The sequence below is a fragment of the Drosophila obscura genome, unplaced genomic scaffold, assembly GCF_018151105.1.
Source record: "Drosophila obscura isolate BZ-5 IFL unplaced genomic scaffold, ASM1815110v1 contig_150, whole genome shotgun sequence".
Lineage (NCBI taxonomy): Eukaryota > Metazoa > Arthropoda > Insecta > Diptera > Drosophilidae > Drosophila > Drosophila obscura.
This window is the reverse complement of record NW_024542736.1, coordinates 9,296,306-9,309,865: the sequence shown is the minus strand read 5'-3', so window position 1 is coordinate 9,309,865 and position 13,560 is coordinate 9,296,306. Positions and strand designations below refer to the sequence as shown.

The window sequence follows — 13,560 nt, the reverse complement described above, 5'->3', positions numbered from 1 at the left end:
ATTGTTCATTGTTTATTGTTCAAATGCGGTGCTGTAATCGAGCTGGAGAAACGAATATGTAAAATATTCGAATATTGATAGTGCTGCCACATGTTGCGAAGAAAAAACCCAAATACCGCAAACGGTCACCCTGAAGCTGATGTCAGGGCTGGCAAATGACAAACGATAACGATAGTAAACGTTACTCAACACAACACACAGTAAAGCGCGAAATTTGAATTTAAATTTGAATATTGTGATTTCAGAAATCGAAAAAAGATATATGATCAAAAGAATATGAGAACTAAAGCTAATTTTGATGGTTGGGCTATCATATAATTTCTAAATTGGTAAAGCAATCAATTCATTTGGATTTAGTCTATTGAAATTCCGAGGATCATCATCATCTAGAGCACAACTGGCGAGTTTGATTTTTTGTACGGTTGTGTGCAGCCAAATCTTAAAATCGGTTATTTTATAGCCTCAATGCACGACAAAAGCGTACTTACTTTTACAATTTATGTGCTCTAATCAACAGGTTGGGACAATCCCCTATCGACCGCCCCCCATTGTATTTATTATTTTTCACTGTTCAATGACTTCACGTGCGCTAAAAACATTGACCTAACTTTACCCACACAAAGGTAAACATCAACAACATCTATGGGAGGTGGGAACGGGCTGGGGGGTGGTTTAATGATGACTATAACTTTCCATGCAGCTACATTATCACGTTTTTGATGGCCAAGGCTGGGCGCCTTTTCACTCTGCGATTTGTTTGCATTGCATTTGTGGCCCCAGCCGAGCCGAGCCGGGTAGGGCTTGGCTTGGCTTGGCTAGTCTCGTTGGCTAAAAAGTCAGCTGAACCATTTAACGGTCGTGGTGATTTCTAGGTATGTGTACACATAATTGTAACACGCATGGGTTCGATTTCGTTGGGGGGTGTCATTACCAGGAGCGTTTCAAAACCAAAACCGACTTCCCCTTGGGTTCCTTTGCCTCTAGAGACGGTCCTGTAAATGTCGAAGACGCTTCGGGCTAAGGCACACACACGGGGACACAGGACGGAGGACACGGGGACTGTGACTGGGACTGGGTCCACTGTCCATTCACCAATTACGCGCCATTCGCTGCGGTGTCCTTAATTTCTTAAAAAGCGTTTAAACATCTAATGAAGGAAAGCGTTTTGGCCTGCTGTTTCTGCTGTCCCTTTCAAGTCAATTTAGTTTCCTTTGGCTTTTTGACCTGTGCGGTTCGGTTCGGTTCTAACGGAGGAGAAGCGTAGCACAGGCGTAGCACAAGTGGAGTGACTGACACTGACACTGACACTCGATGCTGGCAGCCACAGGATTATGTCATTGAGACCATCAGACCATGGCCAAGATAATATCGACGATCAAGGCCATCCTAACGAGGATCATATTCGGTGCGCACAGTCTGCTGGCCATTTGGCGGGTGACGACGTTCAAGGACGACATCATCTACTGGACACTATGCGGCCCCCTGCTGCTGCTGCTGCTCGAGGGCATTTTCACCATCATGATCAAGAAGACGCAGGAGTGGCGTTGGTAAGCGACACATAGATTCTTCTTCCCAGGCAGATCCGCCTCTGGCTCTGGCTCTGTCTCTGTCTCCTGCAATGTAAACAACAGCCAGGGGGCTAGCGCTGACGTCACCCTTGGGTTTTGGGTTTTGATTTTCAATTAAAAGTGAAATCATGTGTTTAATGTGGGCAGACTGACCAGCCCAGCCATCCCCCCACTGTCGTAACGGTGTTAAAAACTTTAATGGAATTCCGTGTGAACGGGTGGGTGGTTGGGTGATGTTTACCTTTCGACGCATCACTCGGGAACGGGTCGGGTCGGGTAGGGTCGGGACCATTGTTTGTTTTTGCTATTCCTCTTTGAACGCTATGCTCTATCTGTCTCTCTTATGCTGCCACCCACTTGTTCAGGTTCTGCCCCTCGGTGTTTCTATACCTGAGCAGCATTGTGCCCGCCATTTGGTTGTTGGAGCTGGACAAGATTGAGCGACGCCTGCAGATAATAAACGCCCCCCAGACCAGCTCGAATGCCACAAATGCGAGCAACTTTAGCAGCAACGGCAGCAGTGGCAGTGGCATGGATCCCGTGACAGATCTGCTGGACGATGCTGGCATTAAGCTGCCCGTCATCACTACGGACACCTGGACGACACTCATTGAACAGTTCCTGATGCTCATTCTGATTGTGGGCCGCTGGCTGCTGCCCAAGGGCGACCTGACACGGGATCAGCTCAGTCAGCTGCTGCTGGTGTACATTGGCACGGCGGCGGACATTATTGAGTTTTTCGACTCCTACAAGGATGATTCGATTGCACGGATCGGCTTTCTGGTCTACCTGACGCTGGGCATCTGGTCCTGGAGCCTCATGCAGTTTACAATTGTGCTATCGGCGACGCGTGGCCGACGACCCCGTGGCAGTGGCTCACACCAGAAGGAGGAGCACACGGACTGCTGCCAAAACTGCTGCTGTGGCATCGATGTGTGGGGCATTGTGCTCAATGTCATACTGCAGGACGCTCCCTTCCTCACCTTCCGCCTGCTGATCATTTTCCAGTACAAGATCATCAACTACATGAATGTCTTCTTTACATGTAAGAGTCGCTGCTTGCTGCTTGGGTCTGCCTTCCACCTTATAGAGATTATATTTCTCTCGCTTCCTGCTTGTAGGTAAAAACTCTCTGGTGATCATACTGCAATTGTATCGACTGTACGTGGTCAATGCTGAATTCTGGAAGAGTCGTCGCGAGAGCCGCATGGCCAAGTCGCGTCAGTTCCAGTCGCGTCGGCGAGTGCAGGAGGCGGACCAAAACAGCATTTACATGATATCCAATGAGCGTGGCGGCGATGTTAAAAAGAAAATCAAAAAGTGAGCATGTCCCCCCCATCCACATAGCACAATCTATAAACTCTTTTCTAAGCAGGGCCAAGGACAAAGACTATGCCATACAGGAGGCAAGCTATAGCAAAAAGAAAAAGGACAAAAAGGACAAGTAAGTGGCTTTATCCCCAACCCAATTGCAGTTAAATGTTACACAAATAATCATAGGAAAAAGCGCAAACGAAAGGACACTGGCTACTCGACGGCCAGCTCACAGAATCTCTATTCCACCAGGGCCAGCGGCACCGAGAAGGACCCACGGCGCAAGGACAAAAAGGGCAAGAAGTCGTCAAAGCGCATCTGCAGCAGCTCGCCCAGCGACTGCGACCTGGCCATGGCCAAGAAGCAGAAGCGCGCCAAGAACGCGGACAAAAATGATAAGAAGTAGGTAATAACTGTTCTCCCGCTCAGTGATCATCGATTCAAGCATTTGCCCCAACTCCAACTCCAACTCCAGGAAAGCCCGCAAGATCGAGGCGGCAGTTAGTGAGGAGTCGAGCGGCTCCAGCAGCAGCTCCTCCGACTCCAGCAATTCGACGCTGCCCAGCTACGAGGTGATTGACGAGAAGAAGGCCAAGGCCCGGCGGCGCAAGCAGCGGGGCGGCAGTAGCAGCAGCAGCGACAGCAGCTCCTCTGAAAGCAGCTCGGGCAGCTCCTCCTCCTCCTCGTCCTCATCGTGAGGGGCTGAATATTTTTTGGAAACTAACCTCCAGCGTTAGAGATGCAATTTTTTGTGGCAGTCAGCGGCTGCAGCGCTCCGCTCCAGGAGCGCCACTATTTTGTATGACTCCCCATATGAAGGGGCGGTCGAAAATTTGTCGGAAAACATACACACACACATACATATATTTTGATATGTTAAATCAACTGTATTCCCATTTGAATTGAAAATAAAGCGCGGGCGGCAGTAAGCGCCTGCAGCTGGTACTCTCTCTTTGTAACGGTTTTGTCTTTGTAGTTTTTGTTACGTCTCCGCTGCTTACACATATCGATTAATAAGCTTAGCTGTGCTCTAAGTTGGCAGCCGCTGCTGTAAAAGCTCACTTAGCTTTCTGTAATGTCAGCTCTCTCTCTCTCTGTATAATATAAAGTTGATATCTATGTATATATATTTGCCCGCACGAAAAGCTTAGCAACGCGCACGAACGGAACGGAACGAACGAACAGCTGCCAGACAACAACGCAAAACTTTTTTATTTTTTGTTGACAGTGGAAAGATATTGCTTGCTGTGTAACGACGGAATAGTTGCTGCCGAGCGTCCAAGCGCTGCGGGACGCGAGATTTTTTCCTGTTACGTCGTTGAAAAGCCCGCGCGCAAGCTTTGTTCGTGTTGTTTTTAGTGGGCTCTCCACTCTGATGTGTAAGTTGAACCGTGACTGTGTGTGTGTGTTGCGTGCTTTATTGTAGCTTAGTGTGTGTGTATACATACAAATATAGATATACTTATGTTTGTACGTTTGTTTGTGTCTATGCCTATTAAGAAGAATATGGTCTGAGAACGAACGCTGCGAGAACACTCGAAGAACGAATGCCATAAATCCTACCCTAGGGCAGCGTCAGCCCATCCCCCCACGTGACACACAGCAACAAGAACCAGAACAACATACATACATACAACATATGTATGTATGTAGAGGAAGTACCAACCCGCAAAAAAAAACCCACCCAAGAGTGCATATTAATTATTGAAGAAGCAGTTGCCCAGTCGCTTGGGCATCCGTTTAAAAATTAAACGATAATAATGAAGCAGGTGTGAGATATCATTCTTTATTTGTCCAATCCAATGACAAGTTGTGAATAATTCAATTAATACTTGTTAGTTGGCTGACAAATGCTCCCGATGATGGACTACCCCGTACAGACACTCACACTCACACGCCATTTGCGATGCGAAATCCCTCGACAAATTGTTGGGGGGTTGACACAATGCGATTCATCAGAGAGATTCCGGCAAGCGCTGATGATGTCTATAAATGGGGCGGACAAGCCACTCCCGCGTCCTATTCAACTGGCCCCACATTGTGTGTGTGTGTGTGTGTGTGTGTGTGGTGCGAGGGTGCAGAAATCACGAATGCCAAACACGTTCCTGGCCTTTAAGTTAAAAAAAAAAAAAAAAAGAAATGATGAGGCTCCTACTCGACCAGGCCAGGCCACAAATATGTACTCGTATTCCATTCGTTTTGCTTCGTTTCATTACTTCTGGCCTGGCCTGGCCTTTTACCTGTGCTTAGCACGCGTGGTGAAGGTTAAGGCGGTTTAAGCGTCGCGTCCGCAACCAGAGTCAACTTCCCAACTTCACGCTGCGCCACTCCGCCACCTCCCCATTCCACACCTTGCACGTGTTGTTTTGGTTTCGGTTTCGTTACGTTACGTCTCGCAACAACAACAACAAAACCATCAACCATGGAACCAACACCTTTTGGTTTCGCTTACGCTCTTTGGATACAACTTTAGAGTAAATTCTGCCACTGCTGCGGCTCTCTTATCGTTTGGCCGGTTTTATACATAGACAGACATCGCGTAAAAACTAGTGGACGCCACAGTGGCATAGGTAGTGGTGCTGGCTGTGGAGGTGTCTCATCTGGTGGTTATGCTTCTGTGTGTACGCTTCGTGTTTGTGTTGCATGTTTGCCACGGCAGTCCAAAGGTTGCCCGGCGACAGCTGTTGATGGATGATGGCAGGCGTCATAAGCAAGCTTTTATAATCCATGCTGCCCACGCCCGTGCAATCGTGTCATAGATACTGCCCATTACAGCAAATCCTTCTCATTCCCCGAGTGCATTCCTCCGGGCTTGTAATTACTCTGCAATGCAAAGCCATCTGCACAAACATTCCAATTAACACAAAGAATCTGTTGCCACACAACACAGACTAATTATACAATCAACCAGCCAGCCAGCCAGCTAGCAGCCAGCAGCCCAGCAACCTGTATGGGATGATGACGCTCCTTCAAGGTGATTCTTATTGTTTGTCTTTGTGTGGGGGAGAGGGTCAGGGCTGTTCTTCTTGTGGTTCCTCATGGCAGCAGCAGGCAGCCCCAGAACGTACGCCGCCGCCGTATGGCCTGATCTATGCCTTGCAGACACAGAATATACATAAATACTATAAATCCAAATTAATTTCCATTCGCTTTGCGCCAAACTTGTTTTCGAATTTGTTGTCAGGCAACTTAAGTATATGGAAATTGTATTCTCAAAAGTGAAAATGATGTGCGTGTGTGTGAGTAATAATGATTGTTTTTGTTTACAAAAATAGTTGACTGCCGCTTGTTAAGTTCAAACAAACAGTGGAATGGATAATTAAAGTTTGTTTGTCAGCAATTTCCACTAAATCCATTCAGTGGATTGTGTTGCTGCCATAGAAGACAGAGAACCAATGAGGCTGATATCTTGAAGCTTTTTTATGATTTATGGGTCACAGGCAAACGGAACAGAACACATACAAACAGCCTTTGTTGGTCGCCCTTTCTCCCGTCCCCGCCATGCATTGTCCGGCGAGTGCATCTACTTTTGACCTACTCAGGAAACCGACCTTCCGATAGTGCATTCGCTTATCTGCCAGTCACCCATAAATGGGCTGGCTGCCTGCCTGAAATAAATTATTGCTAAATGTCACAGTTTCCTTGCTTCCGACCTTTTTTTTCGTATACGAACGAGACAGCTGTTTTTTTTTTAGTTAATTTTATTGCTTTTTTTTCTTAATTTTTTTTTTCTTTATTCTTTCTTTATTTCTTTTATTCTCTTTGCTTTTTGTCAAGTACATACATACACCAGAAGTAATGTGGAATAAAATCTGCTTAAAATGCTTAGCTTATCTTATCGGTGCAAATAGTTCTTGAACCTGAAGAATACATTTGTGTTCGATTGGCTTAGTTAATCAATCCGACACGGGGCCAGACATAATGGGGTGGAAGTGGCGTATAAATACGAATATCTAACCCAGCTGGATGGGCAATTGTGTCATCGTCCGCGTATGGTTTTGTGATGGTTGTTCCCTGATTTGATTGGTATTGTGATTTTTGTTCCAGTTTATTGCACACTTTGCACAACAATAGCGCGAACAAAACAGGTGAATTACTGCTGCTCTATTCGACCATGCAATCTCGTCACTTGATTCACATTCATTGCCCCCCGCCTCACATTTCACGTGGCTGCAGCATGCGACAGACACTTTAATTAGCATTCCCTGTGCCTCTCTTGCGTGTGGGACTCTGACTGACTGATTGACTCTATGCTGGGGACTGGACTCCACTGCCCCCCCCCTTGCTGGGCTGACTGCCAACGCAGCTCGATTAATACACTATTTCCAGCTAAGAAATGCGCGTCTGTTTTGCAGCAAATATGCGCAGATTTCAATCGAAGACAGCAGGCGCCACAGCGGTAAGCGATCAAAACAGCCCCACAAAGACAAACAGATATTACGACAAAACCCTTTTTGGGGGGCAGTCTTTGTTTTGGGTGATTAACGAACGACAAGCTACACAGCAGACAGAGCGAATGCGAATGCATTTGGGAATGCCGATAAAAGCGACGCAGCGACGTAGCGACGTAGCGACTGCTGGGCAAAGTCCACGGGGCGCATGATTAATCCCTCCTGGCCGTGCAGCGGCCAGAGTTCGGCTTGTGGGCCTCATTGAGCGACACTTGGCTTGGCGCACAAGCATGACTAAGACATGCTCAAATGCAGCTAACCTTGCGATGCCAGGCGATGCTTGTGGCTTGCTGCTTGCTGCTCGTGTGTACTGCATATGTTACACAATCAAATTTGCGATTCTTGTCGATTGAAATTAGATAAGACGCGCAAGCGAAGCAAAGCTGCATACAACGGCAACGGCTACGGCTACTCATCGGTAGTGCCGTTGCACTTTTGCATACATTTCATGCACATACCCAACCGATCGTATACTAGAGAGTTTCCATTGTGTGTGTAGCACTAGCGCCCGTTCCGTCCCACACTGCCCCTCCCCTTCCCTGCTTCGGTTCGCATAACAATGGGGGGCAGGCAGGCACTTGAGTGAGTTTATCTGTGCATTTGCATTTTAGACTGGGCATCAGGCATACTAAGTGCTGTCAATCAAAAGAGTTCACAACCCCCTCACACAATTGGGTAAGACGGCAAATAAATGCGAGCTGGTGCGCTGGTTAAATGTGTGCTAGGAAAGTTCTACCTAGATTAAAGAGTGGCTGGCTGGTTGGCTGGCTGGCTGCCTGCTTGCCCTTTGTACCATATCTGCATGCAATTAATTTCCAAAAAAATTTCCATAAAATCAATTTGTTAGGCAAATTCATAAGCGAATATCATACGATAGGGGCGACTATCAGTGCTTGGCATTAGATTAAAACTATGGCAGCAGCACAAACCACAAACAAAAAAAGAACAAAGATACTTTCACGGCATTCAATTAGCAGCCGAGACGACGCAAACATTTCCATTGAAATTTCCCAGTTGCCAGTTCCAAGTGACACTTAATGAACAAAAATGAACGATAAGCGATGTGCCAAATGAATTGAACTGCTTTCAGTTGTCTTCCATTTGCCGTTCTGCCAGCTATTAGACTGGGCCCGACAATTGACCGGCTTTGACGCACTGCTGCTGCTGGCAGCCACTTGACTCGAAAGTATTTTCATTAATTCAACCACTGAAACTGCACTCGAGCCTCTCCACAGCCAGGCCTCGACATCAGAATTGTCAGCGGCAGCGGCCGAGACAGCGACAGCGGCATCGGTCTGGGCTGCTCTGCGCCAAGGTGCCGTTGCAGTATTGCTTTGATTTTGCTGGCGAGCGGATTGCACTGCCAGTGCCGCGGGTGCAGCATCGAGTCTGTGTGTGTTTGTTCTCGAGGAAATCCAGTGTAAGTTGAGCTCCAATCTAGAGTGCGAATGTTGTCAAGTTGTGAGATTTCATAATAGAATGAATACTCGCAGTATTTGTTATCGGAGTGCTTATTGATGGTGTGATTTTACCCACTGGTACTATATGGGTAACTGGCAACTGTGACCGAGATCCGAGGGCTGGCCAGTCAACCGCCTAGCAGGCAGTCGGGGGGGCGTGGGGTGGACTTGCATATACTTATTGCAAAAATGCAAAGGCGTTTTTGCAGCATATTGCCACATTTGTTTCGCTATAAATAGCAACAGTCGCTAACACACACACACACGCAAAAGTGATGTGGGGAAAAGCGATGTTTTCCCGCTGTTTTGCCTGACATGCAACGAGCTCTCAGGCACGCCGCCTCTGTTCTTTTGTTTTGCGACCCTCAACTTGAACCTTTTGTTGGGCGCCACCGCAACCACAGAGGGGGCGAGGGAGGGCTATGTAACCCAAGGGCATTAAAACGGCAGCAGCACGTCAGCAAGCTAACATTATGCGGCATATTTGACATCATCTAATTGGATTGTATGTAATGGTATCCAAAAGCATTCGTTATAAATATCGCTGCTTTGCGGTTAGCAGTAGAATTTTGTGCACATCATTAGGCAATAGATAGGATAGGGCAGGGACAGTAGAGGGATGAGGACAGGGACAGGACAGGGACAGGACAGGGACAGGACAGGGACAGGGACAGGAGAGGGACAGGACAGGGACAGGGACAGAAACAGGTGTGTTGAAATGAATTCTCGATAAGTACTTTGATATTACTTTCATTTAGCAACAGATTTCTAGATTTCATTTCATATAAATGTTAGTTTTCTTAGAATTTGTTGCTGTTGAAATCCAAAAAAAAAAAACAAAGCGCGTTCTTATCAAAGTTTTGCCACAAAATTCTGGCACTGTTGTCCCCCACGTGTCGTCTTGTTTGTTTACTGCACTGCCAGCACCCTCAAGTGAATGTTTATTTATATAGTCTGGCTATTCGTTTACAGAGGGCCAGCGAGAGAGAGAGATGAGTGGATGAGGCCACTGACCTTGACCAGTTTTGTTTTAGAATAGTCGTCACACGCCCCCACGCTCCATTGGCATCCGCGATTAAACGTAAATTTTTACATTTAACTTACAGCTTGTGCTGTGCCTGCAAACTGTTGCCTGAGCTCTAACTAATTGGCCCTCAGCAGCAGCATCGCGCATCGGACATCGAACATCGAACATCGTCAGCAGCATTTTGGCAATGTTTGACAGAGGATCTGCGCCAGCTACTGAATCGTATGGCAGCAACGGCAACGTCAACGTCAACGGTTACCCTTTCAAAGAATATGACACTGCAGTCCCAGTCCCAGAGGAGATAGAAAAACTGAGAAGCAGCAAAAACGGAAACAGAAACAGAAACGGAAAGAAAAGCCACAGAGATAAGAGAACAGACTGCTCAACGCTGCAGTCAATCGATGAGCATTACGTCTGTGACATTGCCATGATGCGAATCGCTGGAGAGGAGCCGCTGGGGGCCGCCAGACCAGCTGTCGATGACTCAGAATTGCTGACGGTTCCGCAGAATGAAATCCATGCCAGCACAGAAAGTACAAATGATGAAGCGAACGAGCTGGAAATCGATCGCCAGGAGGAGGAGCAGGTGGTCAGCGATCTGGTGCGATCGAGTAGCGCCGGCGCCCTAATGGAGGGGTATGTATAACACCTGAGAAACAATACACTGGACGAGCACTAATGCATTCTTATATATTTAATTTAGGGACAGCAACAATGGGGGCAGCATGCGCGTGGTGTTTGGCATACTGGTGCGTCTGGTGCTGCCACTGGCGAATGGTGTGGCGCGTGGCATCCAGGGCATACGCGATGTGCGTGTGCTCCGTGTGCTGCAGAATCTGGCCTCCAGCAGGCAGGCCCTCACCCATCTGGTGGCCTTTGCCGCCAATACAATTTCAATGAATTTGTCCTCAGTGCAGGGTAAGTTTTTGCCTCCCCGCTATATCTCTGGCTAAGATCAACAATTTCACTTGGTTCTTGCACAGTTTCGAATCGGCTGGGACCGCTGCTGAAGCTGCTGAAAATGCGCAGGACGCAGGATGGCTTGGAGAGTCTGCCCGACACCCTCACTGCGCCCAGCACGCCCTGTACGCCCTGTGGTCCCATGCAGGGTCCACCCATTTTTGGCATACGTTCGGATGCGCCCAGCTGTTGCACCATCAACATACTGGCCGAACCGCCGCCCGGTGAACCGATTCGGGCCGACATTGTGCTGATCCATGGCCTGCACGGATCGCTGGTGAATACCTGGAAGCAGGGACTCTGGCAGAACGATCGCAAGCCGGTGGAGTTTGACCGTCCGCCGCGTCCGCCAGTGAGACCGCCCAAGCGACCCCGCCATTCCCGCAGTGCAGCCATTCATCCAGCGCCCAGAGAGAAGAGAGCCAAATTCACCTCCCTAAACCGCTTGGCGGACACGCACAGCCCCGAGGATGTGCCTGTGCGACATAGGCTGCGATTGAAGCAGCCAGTGGAAACGCCGCCGGAGGAGTTCAATTTCAATGCTTCCGATAGCGATGATGCCGATGAGTAAGTCAGCCCCCAGCCCAGCCCTGGTTGGTTATGAGTTGCCAGCATTAATTAATTTCTGCTCCGTAGCTTTGCCTACTTGTGCGGTGGCCCCGAGGACATACAGATATGCGAGGGAGTCGAGTACAGTTTTCCGACGTTCCGCCTGCGCATGCAGGACAACAACAGCCGCCTCCGGCAGGGCGAACTAGAGTCCATGCTCAGTGGCATTGGCAATGGCAATGAGAACGAGAGCGAGGAAACCAAGAAGCGGCCGTTTACCCCAAGTGCTGCGCCGCGCAAATCCAGCAGAAAGAATAAGCCCTCGCCCAACGATCCAAACTACTCCACATGCTGGCCCGGCGACTGGCTGCCCCTGGACTGTCCCGGCGTTCGGGTCATAGCCATCAACTACACCACCGATCCGTATCTGTGGCGTCCGCTGTGGAAGAGAAAAGAGCCGCGCTCCAATTTGTTTCAACGCTCCCGGGAAATGGCCGAACTGCTCATCCAGCATCGCGTGGGACACGGCCATCCCATCATCTATGTGGGCCACTCGAAGGGCGGACTGTTCATCAAGCAGCTGATTGTGGATGCCTGGGAGTGCGGGCGTCCCGCCATGACGCCGCTCTGGCGCTCAGCACGCGGCTGCTTTTTCTACTCGGTGCCGCATCGTGGCTCCCATTTGGCGAGCATCAAGGCGCCACTGCTCTCCCGTTCCGTGGAGCTGCTGGAGATTGAAAAAAGTAAGTTTGAGCCAAAGAAATCTGAATTTACAAAGGAATAATTGGTATCGTATATTTTCCAACAGACAATAAGTATCTCTTGGATCTGCATCGGCGATTTGCTGGGCTATATCATCTGGGTCATCTGAAGATCGAGGTATTTAGTTTTGTGGAGACGGCCCTGACGCTCATGTCCGTGCTTTACCTGCGCATTGTGGGCGTGGATTCAGCGGGTAAGGATTTTTCGCTATCAATCTACAAATATTACTTGATATTAATTTTTATATTTCCCATTGAACAGATCCTGGATTCGGTGATGTGTGCGGCATACGGCTGGATCATCGCGAGATATGCAAGCCTCGGGGACGTGATTGTATATTGTACAAAGAGCTGGTGAAAATGATTGAGAAGGTGTGCTGACGAGCTGCACGAAAAATACATACATAAATTATTGTGCGAGGACCTGATATTGTTGTAATCGATATGTGAATAGGATGGCCAACTGTGAGAGGATGCCACAAGAATTATGCGTACCTAAATGTGATGCCCCCGCGGGGCACGCGTCGTCTTAGAGCGTCGCGTCGCTTTGTGTTTTTTTAATAGTGCATAGCATATTGAATATTTTCACTAATTTTACATAGTTCGCTTATCCATAGCTCAAGTTAGTTAGTTAGTTAGTTATATACACGTTTTGTTTTTTGATTCTAGTTAAGGTGCCGCCACCCAATAGCCGAAACAGGTACAGACACGCTTAAGCATGCCCCATTCTCGGGCATCCAATGATAATTATTTTGCAATTTTGTTTGTGATCGATTGTGATCATCTTGTGGCACTTTGTTCTAGTTGATGTTCACTCGATCCCATCCCCCCGTGAATACATTATTGATATTGTACCATTTACTATACTATACTATATATATATATATGTATATATTGTATGTACATTTAGATATCGCTAGTTCTTTAAATGTCTATATCTATATATTATAACTACAAGCAAAATCCTACACCGCTGTAAAACGTTACCAACGACTAAAAAAAAACAAATGAATGAATGTATATGTGAATTCCCCAGATTACTAAACCAATCGATGTTTTATACCTATTTGATAAGTGTGAATACTAATAAACCAATAAACGAAGGATCATGTTTGAGAAAATAAATTAAAGCTAAAATTTAAAGAGGGCTTTTTAATTGGTGTTAATTGTTCAACGCATTCCACGTTCAGATCTATATGTATAGCGTAGTTATCTCCAGATAAAAATCTGCCAACGAACCTCAAACACAAAAGTATCTCTCGCATGCTATCTTTATCTGGCACATTCAAATATACAAGTGTAGGCAAATTTTACATGTATTCTACACACGGCTAAAGTCCCCCAAAAATATGCTGCACGACTTATCATATCATTTTCAGCATTTATTCACGATTAATAATGGAATAAAAATTAAATTAAATAAAATTAAAATTCTGAGACGAACAAACGAGTATTTACCATATGAAAGAG

The 13,560-nt window shown here is 47.3% G+C and overlaps 2 protein-coding genes across 4 annotated transcripts; both read left to right on the top strand.

The window, feature by feature from the left end:
* Positions 1–1,353: 1,353 nt before the first annotated feature.
* Positions 1,354–3,580, top strand: LOC111069400 (transmembrane protein 26). Its single transcript, XM_022359456.2, has 6 exons — positions 1,354–1,547; positions 1,934–2,613; positions 2,690–2,888; positions 2,944–3,012; positions 3,069–3,284; positions 3,358–3,580. The coding sequence occupies exons 1-6, from the start codon at positions 1,354–1,356 to the stop codon at positions 3,578–3,580; spliced, it is 1,581 nt and encodes a 526-aa protein (XP_022215148.2).
* A 557-nt stretch (positions 3,581–4,137) lies between these two features.
* Positions 4,138–13,181, top strand: LOC111069418. 3 transcript variants are annotated; one of them, XM_022359484.2, is made up of 7 exons: positions 4,138–4,261; positions 9,900–10,456; positions 10,524–10,738; positions 10,804–11,347; positions 11,417–12,072; positions 12,138–12,284; positions 12,353–13,181. In XM_022359484.2, the coding sequence occupies exons 2-7, from the start codon at positions 10,008–10,010 to the stop codon at positions 12,469–12,471; spliced, it is 2,130 nt and encodes a 709-aa protein (XP_022215176.2). In that variant the 5' UTR covers positions 4,138–4,261; positions 9,900–10,007; the 3' UTR covers positions 12,472–13,181. The 3 variants fall into 3 exon arrangements, with proteins under 3 accessions (XP_022215176.2, XP_022215177.2, XP_022215175.2); XM_022359485.2 differs by lacking the exon at positions 4,138–4,261 and adding an exon at positions 6,883–6,970; XM_022359483.2 differs by lacking the exon at positions 4,138–4,261 and adding an exon at positions 8,646–8,753.
* Positions 13,182–13,560: the final 379 nt, after the last annotated feature.